Below are 21,331 nucleotides of genomic sequence, written 5' to 3' on the forward strand. Positions count from 1 at the left end.
CTTTTCCTTGTCCCCTTAGGTGTGGGGACGTGACCCCAGTACGTGCTAAGGCTCCCTTAACTCCTGATTGGTTTACCACTCCCTGGCAGAGCTAGAATTTTCCTTCTTCCAGCCGTGGGGCCCAGGAAATGCAGCTGAACCACCTGGAGCAAGCGTGAGCCCTGTCCCTGATGGCTGAGGACTGACTGGTCACCTTGAAGTGGGCTTTGCGGGTAAAGGCGAGGGGCTGGGGTGGGCAGGGAGGAGTGGAGCCTGGCAGAGCAGGGTGAGGGGCTGGGGCCGCTCTCGGGCTTTCGTGGGAGGACCCGAGTGATGATAAAGGGTGGGCAGGTGAGGGCAGAAGGGCTGAGGACTAAGGCCGTGGGGCCACCCAGGGAACGGGTCACCTAATGGGGCAGTGCAAGGTAGACCGTGGCGTGGGGACATGGCAGATGCGTTGCTCTGACTGGTTTGGGGAGCAAGACACGTCCTAGCCGGGAAGGCGGTGTGAAGACTGCCCCTCTCCCCACCCCCCTGCTGCTTCTAGCCATGGAGGGAGGAACGGGCGGCCGCCCAGGCCTCCCAGAGAAGCCGGTCCCTGCGGCCGCCAGCCCCGCTCTGTCCTCGCTGGGCGCCGTCTTCATCCTCCTGAAGTCCGCGCTGGGGGCTGGCCTGCTCAACTTCCCCTGGGCCTTCTGCAAGGCGGGCGGGGTGGCCCCCGCCTTCCTGGTGGAGCTGGTAAGCCCCTGCGGAGCATTTGGGGGGGGGTTCTCTGGCGGAGGGATCCAGGTGGGGTCCTTGGCATGGTTTCTGTGGTGCTGCCCGTCGTAGAAACCAACACCTTTGAGATTGGCTTTTGGGTCCTCTCCGCTGCTTGGGGAGGGGGTCAGCCCGCCGCAGCCCCCCGCAGCCCCCGGCGGAGAACGCCCCTAGGTTGCCGAGGGTGGGGAGGTGAAGGCCGAGCAACAGCCCGGTGCTCGAGGGCACCTGCAGCAAGTGAACCTGGCAGGTGGCCGGGAAGGCGCCATCAGCTGGCCAGCTGCTCTCACCTGCTGGTTGCAGCTCCATGATGAAAGTCAGACCCTGCGTGCAGTCAGATCACGTGTAAGATGCTGCGAGCCCCTCACACCCACGGGCCGCCGCGCTGGGCCCTCTGCCAAGTCAGAGACGTCCAGCCCGAATTCCCTCCCCACGGAGCCCAGGACTGAACATCCGTCACAGAGAAGGGCCGCTAATTACCCCAGCTTCGTTTTATTTGCAAGGATTCTTTGCCCCCCCCCCCCCCCCCCCCGAGCTGATAGCAACCGCTGAGTTTTGTGGTGAGCTCTTTCGCAGACATTATCTTAAGTGCTTTTTTATGGCAGCCAGCTGATAATGGCCTTGGGGCCTTTGATGTTCTTCTGGAAAGTGCTCAGTCCTGCCCTGTGTAGGGTAACCCGTGCCACCCCCACGGCTGGCCGAGGGCCTGTTCTGGGGGGCGCTGGCTGCGACCGTGCAGCCTCTGTCCTCCTGAAGCTCCTTCTACCCGGGGACGCAGATAAGATATAAGAAGGCAAATAAGATCGTTTGGGGCGGTGGTCGTGCTCGAAGGGTCCTGTGACAGAGCGTGGGACGATGCAGCACGCAGTGGTCAGAGAAGGCCTCCCTGAGGAGGTGGCCTTGAGCTGAGCCCCAGCAGAAACAGAAGAGCTTGTCCAGGTACCTGTGAGGGGGGGGAACCTGCTGCGTTTGGACGTGTGACGACTTCAGGATGACGAGAAAGAGGCCTGATGTCCAGCCATAGAGCGAACGATGAAGCGGGTGGTCAGCCAGGGACGTGGCCAGTGCCCTGTGTGAGGCAGGGGCATGGGGTCCCCCTCTTCACGCTCTGTGCCATCCCCCGGGCACCTTGCTGAGGTGATGTTGATTCAGCAGGGTTGGGGGGGGTGGCCTGAGGTGGTGCATCTCTGAGGAGCTCCCAGGTGACAGGGCTGCTGCTGGCGTGACTCGCACTTTGTCTAGGTTGGTCTAAAGATTCCTGTCCTGAGCAGACCTGAGTGGAGGGGATGCCAAACGGGAATAAACATAAACGCCCAACCAGAAAACGAGTGAGGCTGGTGATTGACACCCCCATCCGTGTCCCCAGCCAGCGACCTCCCCCACTTCTGGCCAGCGAGCCCTTGTCTCCCTTCACAAGCATTTAAACACCCCACTGCTGAGAGGTCGCTGGTTCGAGGCTGTAGGTCTCTAATGACTGGTTAGCACTGGAGGTTTTGTGAAATTTAATGAACCTGGACTTTCTTTGGAGCCTCCAGGAGGCGGGCCCGGGCGCAGGCTAGGGGCTGTGCTGTCCTGCATGGATGGCCCATGGCGTGGGCAGAGGGCGTTCACAGGCAGAGGCTGCGTCTGACCCCGCCACCCCCTTCCTTTTGTCCACAAATACCTCGAGTGCCGGCCACGTGCTGGGCATGTTTCTGGGGCTAAACGATATGCAGAACAGACACAGTCCTGGCGTTTGTGGGGCTTAGAGTCTGGTGGGTAAGGAAGCCTGACAACCCCAGGAGACGTGGACACTTGTAAATATCTGTGTCCGCAGGCTGCCGGACTGACCACAGGACCACAAACAGGATGTTTAAAACAACAAATTCCTGGGGCGCCTGGGTGGCTCAGTTGGTTAAGCGACTGCCTTCGGCTCAGGTCATGATCCTGGAGTCCTGGGATCGAGTCCCGCATCGGGCTCCCTGCTCAGCGGGGAGTCTGCTTCTCCCTCTGACCCTCTTCCCTCTCGTGCTCTCTCTCATTCTCTCTCTCTCAAATAAATAAATAAAATCTTTAAAAAATATATTTAAAAAAAGACTTTCTAAAAAAAAATAAATAAATAAATAAATAAATAAATAAAACAACAAATTCCTTCTCAGGGTCCCAGAGACCAGAAGTCTAGATGTGGTGTGGGCAGAGCCACACTCCCTCTGGAGGCTGGAGGGGAGGGTCCTTCCTGCCTTTTCCAGCTCCAGGGGGGGCACATGTCCCTTGGCACGTGGCCACATTTCTCCAGTCTCTGCCCCACCGTCCTATGGCCTTCTCTTCTAGGAGACCCCTTGTCCATGGGTTTAGGGACCATTTGGACCATCCAGAAGGACCTCATCTCAAGATGCTTAATTGTACCTGCAAAGACCCCTTTTCCCTTAATTACATCTACATGATATACATTTGCAGACACTGTAGCTGCCAAGTCACACCAGCTACAGGCAGAAATGTGCCCACGAGAAGCTTGGCTCTGTCAGAGCCTGAAACGGAGGGCTTAGCCCACCTCGGGGTTGGCCTGTCAGGAGACTTTCTGGAATAGGTGACCTTGGAGAGGATGGGGAAGGGTGGGAGTCCCCTAGGTGAGGGGGCGTGCTGGGCGCAGAAAGGGGTCCGGGCACAGGGCTGGCCTGGACAAGGATCTCGTGGCTGGACAGAGCGTGGGTGTTCCTTCTGGTTCAGAGGTTTCAAGTTCACTTTGGGAGTCATGCTTGTCCAGTGGCATCAGCTGGGTCTGAAGACGGACACTTCAGCTTCCCCCCAAGCGTCTTGGCTGTGTCTCCCAACTCCTGCATTGCTCTCCTCCACGGGATCATGGAGACCCAGTCCAGCTTGGGGACAGAGAGCCGTCAGTCCTGAAAAGGCTCCGGAGCATTTAACCATGGAACGAGTGGGGCTTTCGTGCATCGCTGGGGGAGGGGGTCCAGTGGCACAACCACTGTGGAAAGCAGTCTGGCAAATTCTTAGAGTTAGACATACACCTCCTCTGTGGTCCAGCAATTCTCCTAGATGTGTGTCCAGGAGAATGAAAGATGCATCCTCCAAATGACTTATTCTGGAATGCTCAGCACTCCCCAGTAGCCTAGGAGGAAGAACCATCGGGGCATGGATAAACCAATTGTGGTTCATTCCAGGCGATGGAACAGCACTCACAAAAAAAGGGATAAATGGCTGGTGCCCCCAGCGTGTTTGGGCCTCATACACGTTACTCTGGGTGGAAGAAGCCGGGTGTGAGAAGAGGTTTCCTGTGGGGACAGGACGGGGCCAGAGACGGTTTTGGGGTATGGTGGTGTGTTCTGTCTGGACGCGCATGGGTGGCACGCATGCATTTGTTATTCTCTTCCGATGATACGTACTCCTAATCTGCAACCCGTGGAATTTTGGGAGAGGGGTTTAGACTCTCACGGTTTCTGATGCCTCTTTTGTCCAACTGGAGCAGGAGGGTATGAGTCCTAGACGCATAGACTTACAGCCCAAGGGGCCTCGATCATCGCTTGCTCTGCAGCTCTCATCTTGGGGCAGGGGAGGGCCTGGTGGCACGTCGGGGAGCGGCCCCTGGGTGGCAGGTGGCCTCTGCAGGTGACAGGTCTGGTGGAGAGGGTGTCAGACTCCAAGGGGCAGCGGGCTCGGTGGTGAGCTGGGGATGTACCCTGGCCCCATGGTCCCGCCCCGCAGGTTTCCTTGGTCTTCCTCATCAGCGGGCTGGTCATCCTGGGCTACGCGGCCTCCGTTAGCGGTCAGGCCACCTACCAGGGCGTGGTTGGAGGGCTTTGTGGCCCCACCATTGGGAAGCTGTGTGAGGCCTGCTTCATTGTCAACCTGCTCATGATCTCCGTGGCCTTCCTCAGGGTGATTGGGGACCAGCTGGAGAAGTGTAAGTACTGGCATTGGGGTCGGGGGGTGGGGGGTCCTGGTTGATGAGTGGGATGTGGGTGTTGGGCAGGGCCCTGGGGGGGGCAGCAGAGGCTAAGGCCACCCCTAAGTTCCTCACTCATGGCAGAGGGAGACCCAGAGTAGTAATTATGGGCACACTGAGGGTCACAGAGGGAGAGGGGCTGTGGTGGACGTCTCGTGGGGACAACCCCATGCACTGGGGGAGGGGGGCAGCCCCTATGAAGAGCTAGTAACACCCTGAATTTGGGGACCTCCATGACCAAGGCCAGGCCCCCTTGGCTTCAGCCCCCATCGACCGTTTCCCTGCAAGCCTTGGGTTAGCGGCATCCCCCAACATTGATAGGTTCTTTCTAACTTTTTGTTCCGCTCGACATATTTGCCAGTTTTTGCTGTGATTTCTTCCTTGACCTATGGGAGGTTTAGATTCATGTTGTTCAGTTTCCAGTTCCTTGGGAGTTTTTTGGGTCCCCTCTTGGTTTCTGCCTCCGTTTATGCCACAGTCGGAAAACACTGCGCGTGGTTTCGGTCTTGGGTGTTGGAAGCTTGCGCTGGGCCCCTACGAGGTCCAGCTTGGTGGGCACTCCATGGGCTCTTGAGGGGCGTGCGTTCTGCTGTTGGGCGCTGTGTCTGAGAACTCCACACGGCTCAAGGAGGTCCATGGCTTTGATTGGATCCTCCCTAGCCTCGCTGATTTGTTTTCTTCAAATTTAGTTATTGTCAGTTCTTGAAAGGTGTTAAAATCAGCTGTCATTGTGGATTTGTCTGTTTGCCCTTTTATTTTTTTATTTTATTTTTATTTTTTTTAAAGATTTTATTTATTTGAGAGAGAGAATGAGAGACAGAGCATGAGAGGGAAGAGGGTCAGAGGGAGAAGCAGACTCCCCGCTGAGCAGGGAGCCCGATGTGGGACTCGATCCCGAGACTCCAGGATCATGACCTGAGCCGAAGGCAGTCGCCCAACCAACTGAGCCACCCAGGTGCCCCTGTTTGCCCTTTTAAAGGTTTCATTTATTTTTATTTAGAGATAGTGTGAGTCAGGGGAGAGGCAGAGAGAGGAGAGAGGGAATCTCAAGTCCGGATGGCGGGCTTCATCTCACTACCCTGAGATCATGACCTGAGCCGAAATTAGGAGTCGGACTCGTACCGGACTGAGCCACCCAAGTGCCCCTATTTGCCCTTTTAATTCTGTCCATTTTTGCCTCCTGGTGTTTGAAGTTCTGTTATCAGGCTCACGCCCATGAATTGTCCCTATATTATCATGAACTGTCCCTTTTTTTGGTCTCTGATAATACTTTGCCATCAAATGGACCTTAGCTATGAATGTAGCTATGCCAGCCTCAAGATAAGTGTTTGCCGGGGCGCCTGGGTGGCTCAGTCGTTAAGCGTCTGCCTTCGGCTCAGGTCATGGTCCCAGGGTCCTGGGATCAAGCCCCTCATCGGGCTCCCTGCTCAGCAGGAAGCCTGCTTCTCCCTTTCCCCCTCCCCCTGCTTGTGTTCGCTCTCTCGCTGTGTCTCTCTGTCAAATAAATAAATAAAATCTTTAATAAAAAAAAAAAATAGATGAGCGTTTGCCAGCTTCTCTCTCCTCCCAGCTCTTTCACAGTGAGTTGTGGATGCATTTCCTGCAGGCAGCATGTGGTTGGCTCTTGCTTTTTTAATCATCTTGACGGTGTCTGATTTTAACTGGAGTGTTGAGATTTTTTTAATTGGAACTTAACCGTCGATATGGTTGGATTTCGGTCTCCCACTTTGCCATTTTGTGTGTTCTGCCACTTGAGCCAAAGATGAGCAGGTCCCTCATCCTGGGATATTGAAACACATGGTTTCCATGTCTTGGGAGGTACTCAGCCCAGAAAAAACGGAGGTTGGTAAATCGGGGCCTCCCGGTGGGTAAATGGGCACAAAAGCGCCTTGCCTGCTAGAGGTACATCGAGGCACGTCTGGTTTCACCTCTGGTCGTCCAATGTGGTGCCGCTTTGAGAAGGATTCGGAGGCTGCGCTCAAGCCCAGGAGTAGGGCAGCCGGATTAGTGCACTGATGAGGATAGAGGCCACCCCGGCCTGGGCAAGTTGACTGGGGTCGAGAGAGCATTGCTTGTGTGTTGGTGGTTAGGTATTTGGGGATGGGTCTCTCTGTAGGCAAGCCTAGTCTTCTTGGGAGGGGGCTGAATAGAGCTTGGGAGTGTCGTTGTGTGCATTGGGTACAAATGACGGTAAGTGACGTGTGCTGAAAGACCTCGAGGAATGTTCTAGAAAATGAGGGCTCAGGAGCCTAGCTGTCAGAGCTGGGTTCCTGGCTGAGGAGTTCCAGGTGTGTGAATGGGGCTTGGGCCCCTTCCCAGGCCATGTGGCCTCTGGCATGGCTATGGCATCTGTGGCTTGGAATGCCTGCTTCGCTCTCCCGCCTGGTGCCTGTGTGGAGCGACCTCAAGGTGGGAGTCTGCCCTTGGAGTGGTTCAGTGCACACAAGCTATTCTGAGAAGCCATTCATTTCTTGACATGGCAGCTTTATTGAGCTTTCGGTGGAGCACGAAGAAGGGTCACAGTGCAGCAGAGCAAGCAGCCCCAAGTGGGCCATGAACCACCGCTCAGTGCCCATCCTCCGGCCCCTTCCAGCCTCAGGCCATCTTGCTGTCCCCACCCCCACCCGCTGCAGTTAGCACCATTGCTCTCCCCTCCCCCATCCATCTTGCCTCTCTGTCAACTTCAAATTCTCCATCTTACTGTGGCGGGATGAAGAAGTGGTCCCAGGTTCTTCGGTGTTCCCTCCATTGAGAGGTTGGTGGGCGATGGGGGTGGAGTAGGGTGGGGGGAGTCTGCGTCCCGCCCCCTTGAATCAGAGTGGGCTCCCAGGCACCTCAGCTCAGTGGAGTATGGCCAATGTGACATGGTGCCAGTTCCAGGCCTAGCCTTTAAGAGGACAGGTGGTTTCCACCGGGATCTCGGGGAGCCCCCCGCTGTCCCAGCCTAGCCTGCAGGGAGGGCCCAGTGCAGCCCACGCGTCCCCACCAGGCACCCAGCGTGGAGCCATCGACGATTGTCCAGCCCAGCCCTCTGATCAGCCAGGTGCCCCCAGCTGACCCACATGCAGCCGACCTGGGCAGCTCAGCCCTGCCCTAATTCTTCTCCTCCGGTCCCCAGCGAGTGAGAAAGTGGTCACTCTGGGCCACCGTTTGGCTCGGTCTCCCAGTTCCGGCCCCAGAAGGCCACTCCAGGCCCCCACCCTGCACACCCACCAGGCTCCTGAGCAAACCAAAACATGTTTACAAGAACTTGAGGGCCGAGGTGCCTTAAGGGCAGGCAGTTTTGTCTTTTTTGTCGCTGGATCCCAGCACTTAGCACAGTGTCTATCTGGCAGAAGCGCAGTGAGTGGCTGGGAATGAATTTGTGCGGCAGGCTTCCTCCCCCCATGGTGGCTCATGATGGGGCCCCTGTCCCATCCCTTTAGGCTCACGGGCTGACTTAGTGCCCGGGGCCAAGCCCGCCCAGACCTGGGGCAGGGAGTGCCGTGGCCGGAGCACCGGCCGGGGCAGAGGCCGGGCAGCGTTCTCAGTGGACCCTGTCCCCCTGCCCTCCAGTGTGTGACGTCCTGCTGCCCAGCGCCCTGCAGCCCTGGTACGCCGAGCAGCGCTTCACCCTGTCCCTGCTCTCTGCGCTGGTCATTCTGCCCCTGTCTGCCCCGCGGGAGATCGGGTTCCAGAAATACACGAGGTACGGGCCTGCAGACGCTTCCTGGCCGGCAGGGCGGTGGCTCCGCCCGGGGTCCCCACCTCTGCCGGCGTCTGCCTGGGGTTAGGGGAGCGGCCAGCCCGTTCCCCCATTTGGACAAGAGAAAAAAAAGCTGGAAAAGCATACAAGTAACACATATGCATGATGGGAAACAGATGAACAAGAACGCTACCTCTACGGACATGACCTGCAGCTGAGCTTTTGTTCTTTAATAAGTACAGACATTTTATGCACTCTCAGGCACGGAGGGACCCCAAACACTTCTTTTTTCACTTTACAGTCTGAGGCTTTGTGTATACTCCTGAAAAAATAGAGTCGGGCAGAATTATTCATCCGGGTTTGCGACCTGCCTTCCCTGTTGTGCATGACGATAGACGTTTCACTTCGGAACTAGAACAGAGGAGCAGAGATCTCCCCCCATCCCCATTGCATAGACAGGGAAATCGAGGCTCAGAGCAGTGAGAACTTTGGCCAACACCTTGCCGGTGTGGGCAGAGCTGGGACTCAGACCCCATTCTGTGTGGTACCCCAGGCTGTAGCTGGTGAGGCTGGTGGCCGTACCACGGAGGCCCCTAATGCCGTGCCCCGTCTCTTAGCATCCTAGGCACCCTGGCCGCCTGCTACCTGGCCCTGGTCATCGTGGTGCAGTACTATTTCGGGCCCCAAGGCCTCGTTCGTGAGACCCGCCCTGCAGTGAGGTGAGTTTGAGGGGGTGGCTCCTCATGGCTCCCAGGGGTGCTGCATGGGGATCCTTGGAGGAGGGACACTCCTCCTTCCTGTGGGTTGCACAGAGTCCCGGCACCTCCCTGGGAAATCCTTCATGGCTCTGATACAACAGAGCCCCTCGAAGTGACCTGTCCTTCTTTAGGATGGACTCCGGGGAGTAAGGGCCAGGGACAGACAGAGGGACACACATGCACTGAACACCACACCAGCCTGGGGTGCCTAGGCTGTTGCAGACATTACCCCCCCTGCACGGAGCTCAAAGTTGGCCAGCAAGGCCTGGGTGCCTGGCCACAGGGAACGGGAATGCGTGGAGGCTGGTGTGGCCCAACCAGCCTGAGCAAGGCCAAGACTAGGGGTCGGGTGGGGTGGGGGTGTCCTCTGGGGATCCTGTGCTGCGGTGAGGACTTCGGTTCTGCTGGGAAGCCCCTGCAGGATTTTGAGTGCAGCAGGGCTTAGAATCAGATCCGCTCATGGCAGGGCCAGTGCCACGGGCACGTGACCAGGCTAGTCACCACGGCCCTGTGCCCAGAAGGACCCTGCACCTGGTTTAATGTTCTGCTGTTGCCATCCTGAAGTCCTCAATTGAACAAGAGGGTAGCATGTTCATTTTGCATCAGACTCCACAAATGATGTGGCCCCTCCCGGCCCACGGATTGGAAGGGGAACGTCAGAAAGAGAAGAGGCCGGGGCGACTCTGAGCTTTGGGCTTGAGCCCTGGGAGGGGTGCTGTTTCCTGGGATGGGTAAGACATGAGCAGGTGGCTGGGGGAGGAAGTCATGTGGGGACGTATTAAGTTGGAGGCGGCTCGGAGACCTATAATGAAGACGTCAGGTGGCCGGTTGGACCTGCGTGTCTGGGGGTCGGAGAGAGGGGTCCGGACTGGAGAGAGAAATGTGGCTGGTATTGGCCCAGAGGTGGCATTTAAGGCTGCCAGGCTGAGACCTGCTCCTGAGCTGGTGGCGCAAAGTCCAGGACCAGGAGGTCAGGGATAGGGGGCAGAGCCTGTGGAAAGAAAGCGAGAAGGCAAAGCAGGAGGATGGGTTTGCCTCCTGGGGCTGCTGTGACAAATGACGCCAAACTGGGTGGCTGAGCCAAGCAGAAGTGCCCCTCAGTGGGGTCTGCAAGTCCAGAGGCCAAGTGTGGCAGGGCCCTGCTCCCTCCAGCACCTCTAGGGGAGGCTCCTGCCCGCCCCTTGCAGCTTCTGGTGGCCCTGGCCATGCTTGGTCTCCCTTGGCAGGTGGGCACCTCCTACCCGTCTCTGGTTCTGACTCAGGGTACCTTCTCCCCTTGTCTCTGTGTCTCCTCCCTGTAAGGACACCAGTCGTTGGATGAGCATCCACCCTGCTCCAGTTCCTTATCTGAACTTAAATTACATGTACAAAGATCCATTTTCAAATAAGTCTTTGTTCCGAGGTTCCCAGGGGATGTAAATTTGGGGGGATGTTATTCAGCTCAGGATAAAGGAGGATGGAAGGTGTGCCTTGGAAGTCAACGAACAAAATTTCAAGAAGCCTGGGGTGATTGCCGCCCGATGCTGCTGCTGGGTCACGTGGGACTGAGCCCTGGCCTTGGATTTAGCTGTGGAGGCTGCGGGTGATGGGCTGAGCTCCATCGGGGCAGGAGAAGGGGTGAGGGCCCAGGGGAAAGGGAGAGAGGCAGGGAAGAGCGTTCTTCTGAGCAGGGAGGAGAGGAATGGGCAGGAGTTGAGGGGGGACCAAGGCCCGCAGGTGCTGCTCATGCCTCTATGTCCCCCAAGGTGCTGGAGGCTGGGCCCCAGAGCTCCTTATCAAAGGAAGCTGGGGGGACCCTGTCTGGGGACCACTGAGAGGGCTGGACCTAAAGCTTCTGCCCTGTGCACACCTCTGTCCTCTTAGCGTGGATGGTGGTCAAGCCGTCCTTGCAATGCTGGATTCCAGGGGTGCTGCTTGCACCCCTGCCCCTAACCTCCGTGGCAACAGGCTGGCTCGGCAGGAAGTTGGGAATTCCTTCTAACCACATCCTGTCTGAGTTCTGCCTGCGCGGAGAATGTCAAGTGAACAAATGTCAGCGCAGATACATCTAGAAGGTGTAGCATTTAACATGCCTCGTTTTCCTGGGGTTTAAGAACCTGTCTCCTAGTCAGGCTTAGGTACATTTTGCTGGTATCGTTGAAAACTCCTCTTCAAGTTCAGTCTGTTTTGAGTTGCTCTTTTTGTGGTAAACACCTGTTCGTGTCTCTTTGCAGAGCCTCCTCCTGGACATCCGTATTTAGTGTCTTCCCGACCATCTGCTTCGGATTCCAGGTAATGTCCGCGGGTGTGTGGAGGCGTGTGGTGTTGCAGGCTCTGGTGGTGATGTCTTGCTCCCTGGGGAGAGTGTGGCTCCCTGTCAGGAAAGAAGTTTAAGGACTCGCCGTAGGAGGAGACGGGCTGTCTCCTGGAGACTGTGCATGTCAGTGGGCATCTGGGCTCAGCGAGGTGTGAATTGTCGTTGAACTCGGGAACCTGGCACCCCCGCCAACACCAACAGCACATTTGTTGGGTGTGGGGATCCGGAATTTGTTCCGTCTTCCGCAGAATTCTCACAGGGCTGTCACCATGGCTGGAGACCTAGAGCCACCTGCTTCTAGAGAACGCCTTATGCAGGTGGATCCTGCCCCAGGCAGCTTGGAGAGGAAAGATCCTGCCTCGGGAGGCTTGCCGGGTGGGGGTGGGGGTGGAAGGCATCCTGGCGGCCGTGTGGCGGGGCGCGCGGGGCATAGACAGAATTTCTGACCAGGTGTCATGGAGTGAGGATGGCTTTTGTGTGTGGAATCCAGCAGAGCGCCTTCGAAGGTAGCCCTGCATGGGGAAGGTTCAGAGACAGCTTTTTCCAAGCACTGATGCCTAAAAGGAACCTTGAAGAACGTGTGGGAGGCGGCCAGGTGAAGGGGAGGGCGGGCAGCTTGAGAGGGCAGCCGTGAGGATGCCCTGGTGAGCCCAGGAGGGCAGAGGGCCTCAGGCTTGGTGGGAGAGCGGCAGGGGGCGAGCCAGGCTCCCCGCACAGTGCCCAAGGGGTGCGGTGGAGGGCATGGGTCCTGCTCTCTGCCTTCTGGTCCCTCTCGGGGTCTTCCGATCTCTCAGCAGGTGGCCGCTGACTCCATTCGTTCGGTGTTTATTTTAGGAAAGATGTGCCTCCCTCCTAAAAACAGCCACCTACGCAGCACACCACCACCACCACCAAAACAGCCCCAAAGTAAAATCTTGTTCTCAAGGGCAGGGGGTCCAGGCCTGACAGCAGTGCCTCATGGCCTGATGTTTCTCCTTGCTTCTCTCTCAACCAGCTTCTGCTTCTCTTCTTGCTTTTTCTTTGAGAACCATGTTTGACAAAAAAAAAAAAAAAAAAAAAAAAAAAATCCTGGAACATTTCCATTTATTTTCCTTATAAATCCATTGATAGATCGCTTCTGGGGCTTAGCAAGCCACTTGCAGGAATTTCTCACATTTCTTCTTGTGCACCCAATATTTTGAAAGATCGAAAGCGATGATTTTGCTGTCAGCGGTTTGTCTGGACGTGGTTTGCATCCCTCCCTCCCGTGCCCAGACACCATATGGTGCGGCAGGCTCACGCTGCATGGGCGGCCTTCCAGATGCCTACGAGAGGTGCCCCCCTCACCTTTGCCTCGGCTCCCTCAACCGGTTCTCCTAGCAACCGGGGCCTGGGCTGCGGTTTCCAGGGACACGGGATGCAGCGATGGGGAGCTGAGAGGAGATGTGAATTGCAGGGGCGTGGGGGTGCGGGTGCGGGTGGGGGTGAGGCTCAGGCTCAGGCAGGGCTGCCAGGATCTGGGCTGGAAGCTTCTGGGACCTGGGGGTGGGGGAGAGCAGCTGTGGGTGAGGATGGCAGGAGGTAGGGTGAGGGGGCAGGGAGGTGGAGGGGCGGGGTGGAAGGGGAGGTCACCTGTTGTCCTCAGGAGCTCTGACCTGGTCAGACAGCTCCCCTCCCCTACACTGAGCAATGGGGCTCCATGTCCGGCCCGCACAGAGTCCCAAGGGCCCGCGGAGGGGCGGAGGAGGGCTGCAGGCTCTGCTCCCAGCCTCCTCAGAGTCTCCCGCCAGACAGATCGAGCGCAGCTTATGAATCCGTTCCTCAGCAGGTGGATGTGTGGCCACTTTCTGCTGCTGAGTGGCTGCATGCTCCTCTGCCTCGCCTTCCGATCCCAGGAGCGCAGAGGGCCAGCAGCGGCCCACCCCCTCCCTACACGCTGTCACAGCCGAGCAGCCCCGCCCTCCGGAGATGAGCTTCAGTCCCCTGCGGGGAACCAGGAGGAACAGGGCCCAGGAGTCTGGGGACAAACTGGAAGGAGGGCTGGGCGGCCTCCTGCCACCACCAAGCATCTTCTCGTCGCTGTGCTCGGCTGCTCCTCTAGGCACAGAGCTGCAGCCCTGAGACCCGCCCCCCCCCCCCCCAACACACACACACCGCGTGGCATCCTGTGCGGTTCTGCAGAGCCTGCGGGCTTGGGGCTGGCATGGACCTGGGAGCAGGGACAGGGAGACAGGTGGCTCCCCGTCACGGGCACTGGGCCATCCTGGGAAGCATGCGGGATGTACCTCAGAAATGCCATAGCAGTGCAGGAGGTGGGAGCGTAGGTCCTCTGGGTTCCCCGGTAGAGGTTCCCCGCGAGGGCTAAGCCCCCACTGCCTGGCTGAGCCAGCCTGCCGCCAGCGGGCTCCTGCAAGGTCAGGGAGGCCCGGGGCAGAAAGCCTAAGATGCACAGGGGAGGGTGTGCATGAGCTCACCTTGGGCTGGATGCTGCCACTACACCTGGAGTCAGGAGGACCCAGTGTGTGACCCCTTCCGCCCCTCCCGAATGTGTGCTACAGGAGGGTGGGGATTGTGTTTGGCTTGTGTGGCATCCCAGACTGGCACGAGGGGGACTGTTCAGCATTTGAGTGCTGGGGGGCTGGGGCTGGGCTAGGGGGGGCCTCCTGGCTGCTGGGTGGGTTAAGGGGTAGGTAAATGAGTCACCCCTGGAGCATTCTGCAGCTGTGCTCCAGGTTCCATGTATGGCCTGAGCTCAGAGGCATAAGTGAGGCTGATGTGGTCCTGGCCATCTTGTAGCTAACAGACGCTGAACAAGCAAACCCCAGTGTACTCACCGGGGCTGGGGGCGGGGGGTGAGACAGGGAGGAAATTGGTCCTCCTAGGGAGAGCTTTCTGGAAGGTTGGGTAGGAGCTGGCCAGACCAAGAGAGAATCACAGGTAGATGACCCAGCACGAGCAAAAGCCCTGAGGCAGCAAGGAGGAACGGAGGTGAACTGAGTCCAGTGGGTAAGGGGAGTGTCCACCCTAGGAGCCTGTAGCGTGGGCAGGCGGACGTGATCGGTGTGTTTGGTTTTGATCAGAAGTGAGTAGAGAGGCTGATTTGGTAGGAACCCTGTCCCAGGAGCCTGTGACGGTCCTGGAGGCCATGGGCGGGGCATGGAGATAAAGCGGTGCCTCTCAACCCTGAACGCAAGTCAGGGTCTCCTGGGCTGCTCGTGAAATGCCACTGCCCAGGACCTGCCCCAACTAAACAAACACCCTGATGTTGGCTGCAGGTGGTTTGTATTTAAATCTTCTCATGATGTAACAGAGTTCCTGTGAAGTGTATCAGTCATTGGTACATCTGCTCCCGTGTAACCCTCAGCCCCATCAGGATCTAGAACATTGCCGGTCCCCCCGCAAGCTTCCTCGTGACCTTTCCCATTCACTAGCACCCTCCACCCATAGTTCCTTTTGTTCCTGTAAGTGGTGGTCCTCAGCTAGGAGCAGTTCTGTCCCCCAGAGCCCATTTGGCACCGTCCAGAGACCTTTCTGGTGGTGAGAACTGGGGGGTATTCCTGGCATCCAGGCGGTCGAGGCCGGGGACTCTGCCCAGCGTCCTGCAGTGCACAGGACCGCTCCCACATGTCCATGTGCTGCCGTCGAGAAACCTTGTCCTGGCATGTTTAGCTTGTAACTTGAACTGCACATCCACGGAAACACGTTTACCGTTGTGCGCAGCAGTAGAGCTGTGAGGCTCTCCCGTGTGCAGGCATAAGGTGGTGTTCCTCCTCCTTCGGTGCCGTGTAATATTCCACGTGTGAATCTCTGCTGATTTCCTTACACCTTCAACTCTGGGCGGGCGTTGGGGGGTTTTCCCTCCTGCCCAGCCCCGTCCCCCGAGCTCTGCCCCTGCCTTCCAGTGTCACGAAGCCGCCGTGTCCATCTACTGCAGCATGCACAACCAGAGCCTCTCCCACTGGGCCCTGGTCTCCGTGCTGTCCCTGCTGGCCTGCTGCCTCATCTACTCGCTGACAGGTAAGGCCCGCCGGGGCACCGCGGAGCTGGGTGGGGGGCTCAGGAGAGCCCGAGTGATGCGTGCTTCCAGAGTCCTTCCCGTGAGCTCCGCTGTGCCGTGCCAGGAGCAGGCCCAGCAGTGTGGGAGCCTTGGCTCATTTAACCCTAACCCCTCAGGGAAGTCCCCATTTCCTAGACAAGGGGCCGGAGGCTCAGAGGCTTTCCATGGCTTGTCCAGGGTCTCCCGACTAGACGTGCAGAGCTGAGACCCAGACCTGGGCCACGCTGCCCCCCACCCCCGTCCCCTGCTGGCAGACAGGACCGTAATGGGGGTCATCTTCGTGTTACAGCTGGGGAGCAGTGTACAAAACGCTCTTGTGGATTTGACGGATTTGGGTGCTCGCAGACCTGTAGACAGAAGGGTCTCCAAAGGTGACAGAAGCGTGGCTCAGAGAGGGCTGTGACATGCCCAGGGTCACACAGCACGCCCCAGGTCTCAGGCTCAGGCGGACTTCTGGCCGGCTGTGTTCCTCCAGCCCCGGGGCCCTTTCTTCCATCCAGCTTTGGCGCCCCTGACCTGGGAAGCCTGTGGGCTGCCGCAAACGTCTCGGGCTCCTCGGAGCATCATGGTCATCTGGGAAACTTGCCGGATAACCCTTCCCCGGCAGGGCGGGGTGGTCACTGTCAATGTGTGTCCCCTGGGTTGGAGGTCCATGACCTGGTGATGGAGAGTCACCTCCAGGGCCAGCAGGTTTGTGAGACCTTCTGGAAAGGGCCCAGAGAGAAGCCAAAACGAGGCACAGCTCTCGGCTGGGGATGAACGGTGTCGGGACAGGGCAGGTGACCAGGATGCCGAGGGGGTGTCGGTGTGGGGGAGGGCCCTGGTGCCCTGGTGCCCTGGTCCTGCTGTCGCTAGCTGCGTGATTCCAGCAACGGTTGACGCCCTGGGTCAGGAAAACGGGTGCACGGGCAGGAGTGGGACGGACCGGGCATGAGGTGGTGGTGCGGTACTGAGCGGTGGCTCCTTCCGTGAGCGGGCCCCTCACATCGGCCCTGGGAGCTGAGAAAAGGAGAAGCAGCGATTTGGCCAGCAGGAGTTTTGAGTCAGAAGGGCAGGGTATCGTGTCAGCCGAGGATAGGAAAGCCTTGGGAACCTGCAGAACGGAGAACCCTTCTAGAACCTTCTGTCTGCTCCCAGGGAGAACCTTCGGGGTGGTAAGAGCTGGGTGCTGTCAGTGTGTCCGAGTGGAGGGAGTCGGGATGTGACCGGTAAAAATATTTTGTGCGTGTATAGGGGACACACAATGTTACGTTAGCACCAGGCGTGCAGCGCAGTGGGTGGGCTCCTATGTTAGGCCGTGCTCGTGGCAAGTGTGGCCGCCGTCCGTGTCCGCACTGTGCTAGTAGAGTGCTGTTGACCGCACGCCCCGTGCTGTGCCTTCCTTCCCGTCTCTGCCACTGGCATGGCGTCTTCCTAATCCTCACTCTGGGCTTCCACCCTCTTGGCCTCCCAGGGGTTTATGGCTTCCTGACCTTCGGGACAGATGTTTCCGCCGATATCCTGATGTCCTATCCGGGCAACGACGCGGTCATCGTCGTGGCCCGGGCTCTCTTCGGGGTCTCCATCGTGACCGCCTACCCCATCGTGCTCTTCCTGGGGAGGTGAGGCCCGGCCCGTGGGGGCTCCACTCAGCGCGGGGCACTGACCTGTATCAGGGTTTGGGGCACGCCAGGCAGCGTGCGGGCTCGGGTGTTGGGGAAGATCTCTGTAGAGAACACGGAGGCCGGGAGCTGAGGCGGTTTGCCCAGAGTGGCCCAGCTCGTGAGGGTCAGGACTGGAGCCTGGCGCCCCAGCCCGCCCAAGACTGCACCCTGCGTGGCCCTTCTCTGTCGGCGGCCTGCAGTCCTTGGGGAACGGCGCCTGGCGAGGAACCGGGGCCCTGCTGGGTGTGCAGGATAATCGCAAGGGGGGCCCGATGTGGGGCGCGGGGCTGGAGCCGCCTGCGCTGGTGTGGCCCCCAGGTCCGTGATGCAGGATTTCTGGAGGAGGAGCTGCTGCTGGACAGGTGGGCTCACGGCCCTGGCAGAGCCCTCGGGGCCATGGGTCCGGGGGCTGCTGACCGTGCTGTGGGTGGCCGTGACACTGACCATGGCCCTGTTCCTGCCCGACCTCAGCGAGATCATCGGCATCATCGGGGGCATCAGTTCCTTCTTCATCTTCATCTTCCCAGGTGAGGCACCTGCTCCACTCTGTGCTGGAGCTCAAGGGTCTGGAGGCGGGGAGCCCCGCAGAGGTAGGATGGCGCCCAGCCCTGTTCACTGAGCCGGACACGAGCTGGGGACTGTGTACACCCGTGCGGGAAACATCTCCGTGGCTGGCAGACGCACCTGCTGGGACTGTTGTCATCCCATCCTGCCGGCGAGAACACTGAGGCCCAGAGGCCGCCCGGGAGGCACAGCGGGGCTGCGTCACCCTCGACGTTGCCCACTCTCCCCTTGCTGCCACTCACTGTGGGATTTTCTCTTACATTTTAAAATTTTTTTCCGGTTAGAGGACATTCACATGGTTCCAATGTATCCCACGAACATCTTCTTACCTCGTTCCCTGACCTGGGAGGCAAACGCGGCTTCTTACAAAACCTTCCCGGTGTGAGCAAGCGAAGTTCCAGTCAAGGCGACCTGAGGGTTATCCCGGCCTGGGCAGCCCGGGGAGGGCCCTCCCAGAGAAGCAGACGTGCCGGGCACCTGCTGGTGCTCAGGGCAGGAACCGCAGATCCCTGTGCCTCTGGCTCTGGGCAGCACTTTTGGATGCGAGGGCCGTGGTCACATGGCTGCCTCCCTCGTGCTTGCTTGGAGTCCGAGACATCCCGTCTTTCGGGTTCGGTGCCCTTGTCCTGGGGGTGCCCTTTAGCTCCAGCTGTTTTCCACTTTCTGGGAATGATCAGCCAGGCCGGGTTCAGTGGGGGAGAGGCCATGGGAGCTTTAGGCAGAACTGTCTGGCTTCAGATCCCAGGAGAATTCTTAGAAGAAAAATCAGCCTAGCAGCTGCCTACCGTTGAAAGCATCCCCAGTGTCCGGCCCAGAGTCCGGCCCTTGACAGGTCATCCCAGAGAGCCTGGCACGGAGGATGGGCTGTCCCTGCCGTCTGAAAGAGAGGCTCAGAGGGGCCAAGGTGTGAGGGGCACGCTGAGCTGGGCCCTCAAGGCCCGGCCGTCTGCCAGCTTGCTATGCCGGGAGCAGAGGGAGCCCCGGGGGCCACACTGGGCACAGGTCTTGCTGGCCTCCTGGGTCCCTGGGGATGGCTGGGTGCCAACTGAGCTCTCCAGCTCAGGGTTGCTCTGCGTTCGACTGTCCAGAGCTGCAGTGGCCCCGTGTCTCCTTGCAGGTCTGTGCCTCATTTGTGCTGCCAGCGTCGAGCCCATGGCTCCGAGCATCAAGTAAGTGTCCCAAAACAAGGGTGGCAGTGTGGGCGCTGGAGGGGCTCTGAGCGAGCAGAATGGGAACATGGCAGGGCCTGTGGACATCCCATTGTCCTGTGGAGGAAAAAATGGCCGGCCACACAATATGGGCCTTACCCACACAATGAGAGGGTGTCTGCGCCAGGAGCCGAACCCCGGCCCTCGAGCTAGCAGTCTATGCACGGCCGTTGCTCCCACCCAGAGGGTGATCGTCCGTGCTGGGAGCTGTCTGTGGGCTCAGGGGGTCCCTAGCTGTGCATGCTTCCCCATCCTGCACTCCGACCCCGGGCAGCACGGGGCACAGCTGTTCCTGTCGCATGGAACCCTGCCTTCTGGGGGCCATGTGGGCAGTAGGGTAGCACGTTCCCTCAGCAAGGTAGCGGGCCCTGTCTGGACACCTCCGCAGTGCTAGGCCTCACCCAGCTCCCTATGATCCTGGGCTATCCAGCCTGCGGACGAGGGGACAGAAACTTCCCCATGGGTGCATGGCAAGTCAGGACAGAGCTGGGACTCCAGCCCGGCTGACCTGGCTCAGGCTTCACGCTTGCCTCCTCCCTGCTCCCCGTGGTGGGGGCAGACAAGAGAATTTGGGATATCCCTTTTTCCAGCAGAAGGCCCTCTTTCTCCAGCGTGGCCTGTGATAGGACTGGGACCCTGTCCTTTGCCTTTGAGGGGCCCAGGCTGTCCCCTCTGAGAAAGAGAATGTGCACAGCTGAGGCACCATACCTCAGCCAGAGCCTGTGTGGCCCTTTTATTCCTGTCTCACAGGCATGAAAACAGGTCGAGGCTTGCAAAGAGATGCTGTGTTAGGTTTGCTGGGGCACTCACCGCAACAGAAATCTGTTCTCTCCCAGCTCGGGAGGCTCTAGAGCCTGTTCTGTTCCTTCCATCTCTTGCCATCACCCGGTGGCTCCACGTGTCCCCGGCTTGTGGCTGCATCACCCCAGTCTCTGCCTCCAGCCTCACATGGCCTGTGTGTGTCTGCCTCAAATCCCCCTGTGCCTCTTTCTCGTAAGGACAACTGTCACTGGGTTGAAGGCCCAGCCCCAATCCAGGATGATCTGCTCTCCAGATTTTGAACTTCATCACATTTGCAAAGACATTATTTCCTAATAAGGTCATGTGCACAGGTTTGGAGTGGACGTGAATTCTGGGGAGCAGCATTCAGCCCAGGGCAGGTGCTCTTAAGTTACGGCAGCTGTGGGCTTGGGTCCCACCTGCAGGCTGGTGTCTCTGTCTCCCCTTGCCTCCAGCCCCCTCAAGCCCAGGCTTGGTTTTCCCAAAGCAGCCAGCTAGGCTTTGTCCCCTTCTGGGTGGAGAAGAGCTTTTCTGGATGTCTCTGAACCTGAGTTGGGCTGGGGGCTGGCCCCAGTTGTCTGGGGCCCCTACACGGCTCTTTCCCTCAGTGGTCTTTGCGGTCCTGCTGCTGCTTTTTCGTGCCTTGTTCCAAGCTCACCACAGTTTTTACTGGTGGTCTTTGAAGATGTTTTTAATCCTGGCGCTGCTGTAGGGCCTTCTAATCCCTCAGAGCTGCTCCAGGAGCTGCAGGCCCCGGGCACGGTGAGCACGCTCTCCCTGCTTCCAGTGACTCTGCTTCCCTAGATAGTCTTTCCAAGACAGTGGGTCCTGGGGCCTTTGTTAATCCGACCAGAAATGTCTCTGGCAGCCCTGCCATTTGTGGGAATCCTGTCTCCTTGTCCACACGGCGTCGGCCGGTACATCATGAAGCTTGCAGACATGTCCTCAGTGGCCTCCATGGCCAACCACCTCTGCCTCCTGTGCCCTCATGCCCCACCCACTGTCCCGATCGTGGGTGACTTTGGGCTTTCTTCTCCTTCCTCATTTTCAGCGGGGGGCTTCGTTCCTCCTCCCCTTGCTCCCAGAGGGAAAGGAGTGACAAAGTGTATCCCTCCCCCCATTTCTTTGGTTTTGATAAAAGTCTAGGGAGGAATGGAGTCATCAGTTAACAGTTGCAGTGTGAGGCTGTAACTGCCTGGGGCCATTATCCCCCGTTGCCTTGGAAACCCATTCCTACAGGTGAGGGAGGACACTGTGGATTTTTTTCCACCTCGGTCACTCCGCTGGCTTCCTGTGATGAGCTTTCTGCCATGTGCTTGGCTTGTCTGCACAGAGGTCCAGAGAAGAGTGTGTTGATGTGTGTGTACTGACCTGGCAGGTGCTGCTTGGAGGTGTGGGGAGTGGTCTCCGTGCTCGTGGGCACCTTCATCTTCGGGCAGAGCACGGTGGCCGCAGCCTTGGAACTCTTCTGAGCGGGAGGGGGTCGGCCCAGCCTCTATGCGGCGCCAGGGAGGCTGCCCCCGCGTCCAGCTGAGACCCGTGTCCTTCCGTCATAAAGATGCTGCAGAAACGGACCCGTCCTGTCTTCTGAGGCTGCTCATTTGGGCTTCTGCGGGTTCAGAGGGTTTCAGGTGCTGCTGCGGAGGGTGTATTGATGTCCTGGGGCTCCCCTAACAGAAGGCC

General features: G+C 58.7%; 1 protein-coding gene across 1 annotated transcript; it reads left to right on the forward strand.

Annotated features, from left to right (window-relative positions):
- Positions 1 to 528: 528 nt before the first annotated feature.
- Positions 529 to 21,331, forward strand: SLC38A8 (solute carrier family 38 member 8). Its single transcript, XM_027619084.1, has 10 exons — positions 529 to 717; positions 4,438 to 4,636; positions 8,234 to 8,366; positions 8,981 to 9,082; positions 11,335 to 11,392; positions 15,299 to 15,413; positions 16,907 to 17,054; positions 17,415 to 17,623; positions 18,778 to 18,829; positions 21,027 to 21,331. Exons 1-10 carry the CDS (start codon positions 529 to 531, stop codon positions 21,118 to 21,120), a joined length of 1,299 nt encoding a protein of 432 aa, XP_027474885.1. The 3' UTR covers positions 21,121 to 21,331.

This window comes from Zalophus californianus, chromosome 17 (genome assembly GCF_009762305.2).
Source record: "Zalophus californianus isolate mZalCal1 chromosome 17, mZalCal1.pri.v2, whole genome shotgun sequence".
Lineage (NCBI taxonomy): Eukaryota > Metazoa > Chordata > Mammalia > Carnivora > Otariidae > Zalophus > Zalophus californianus.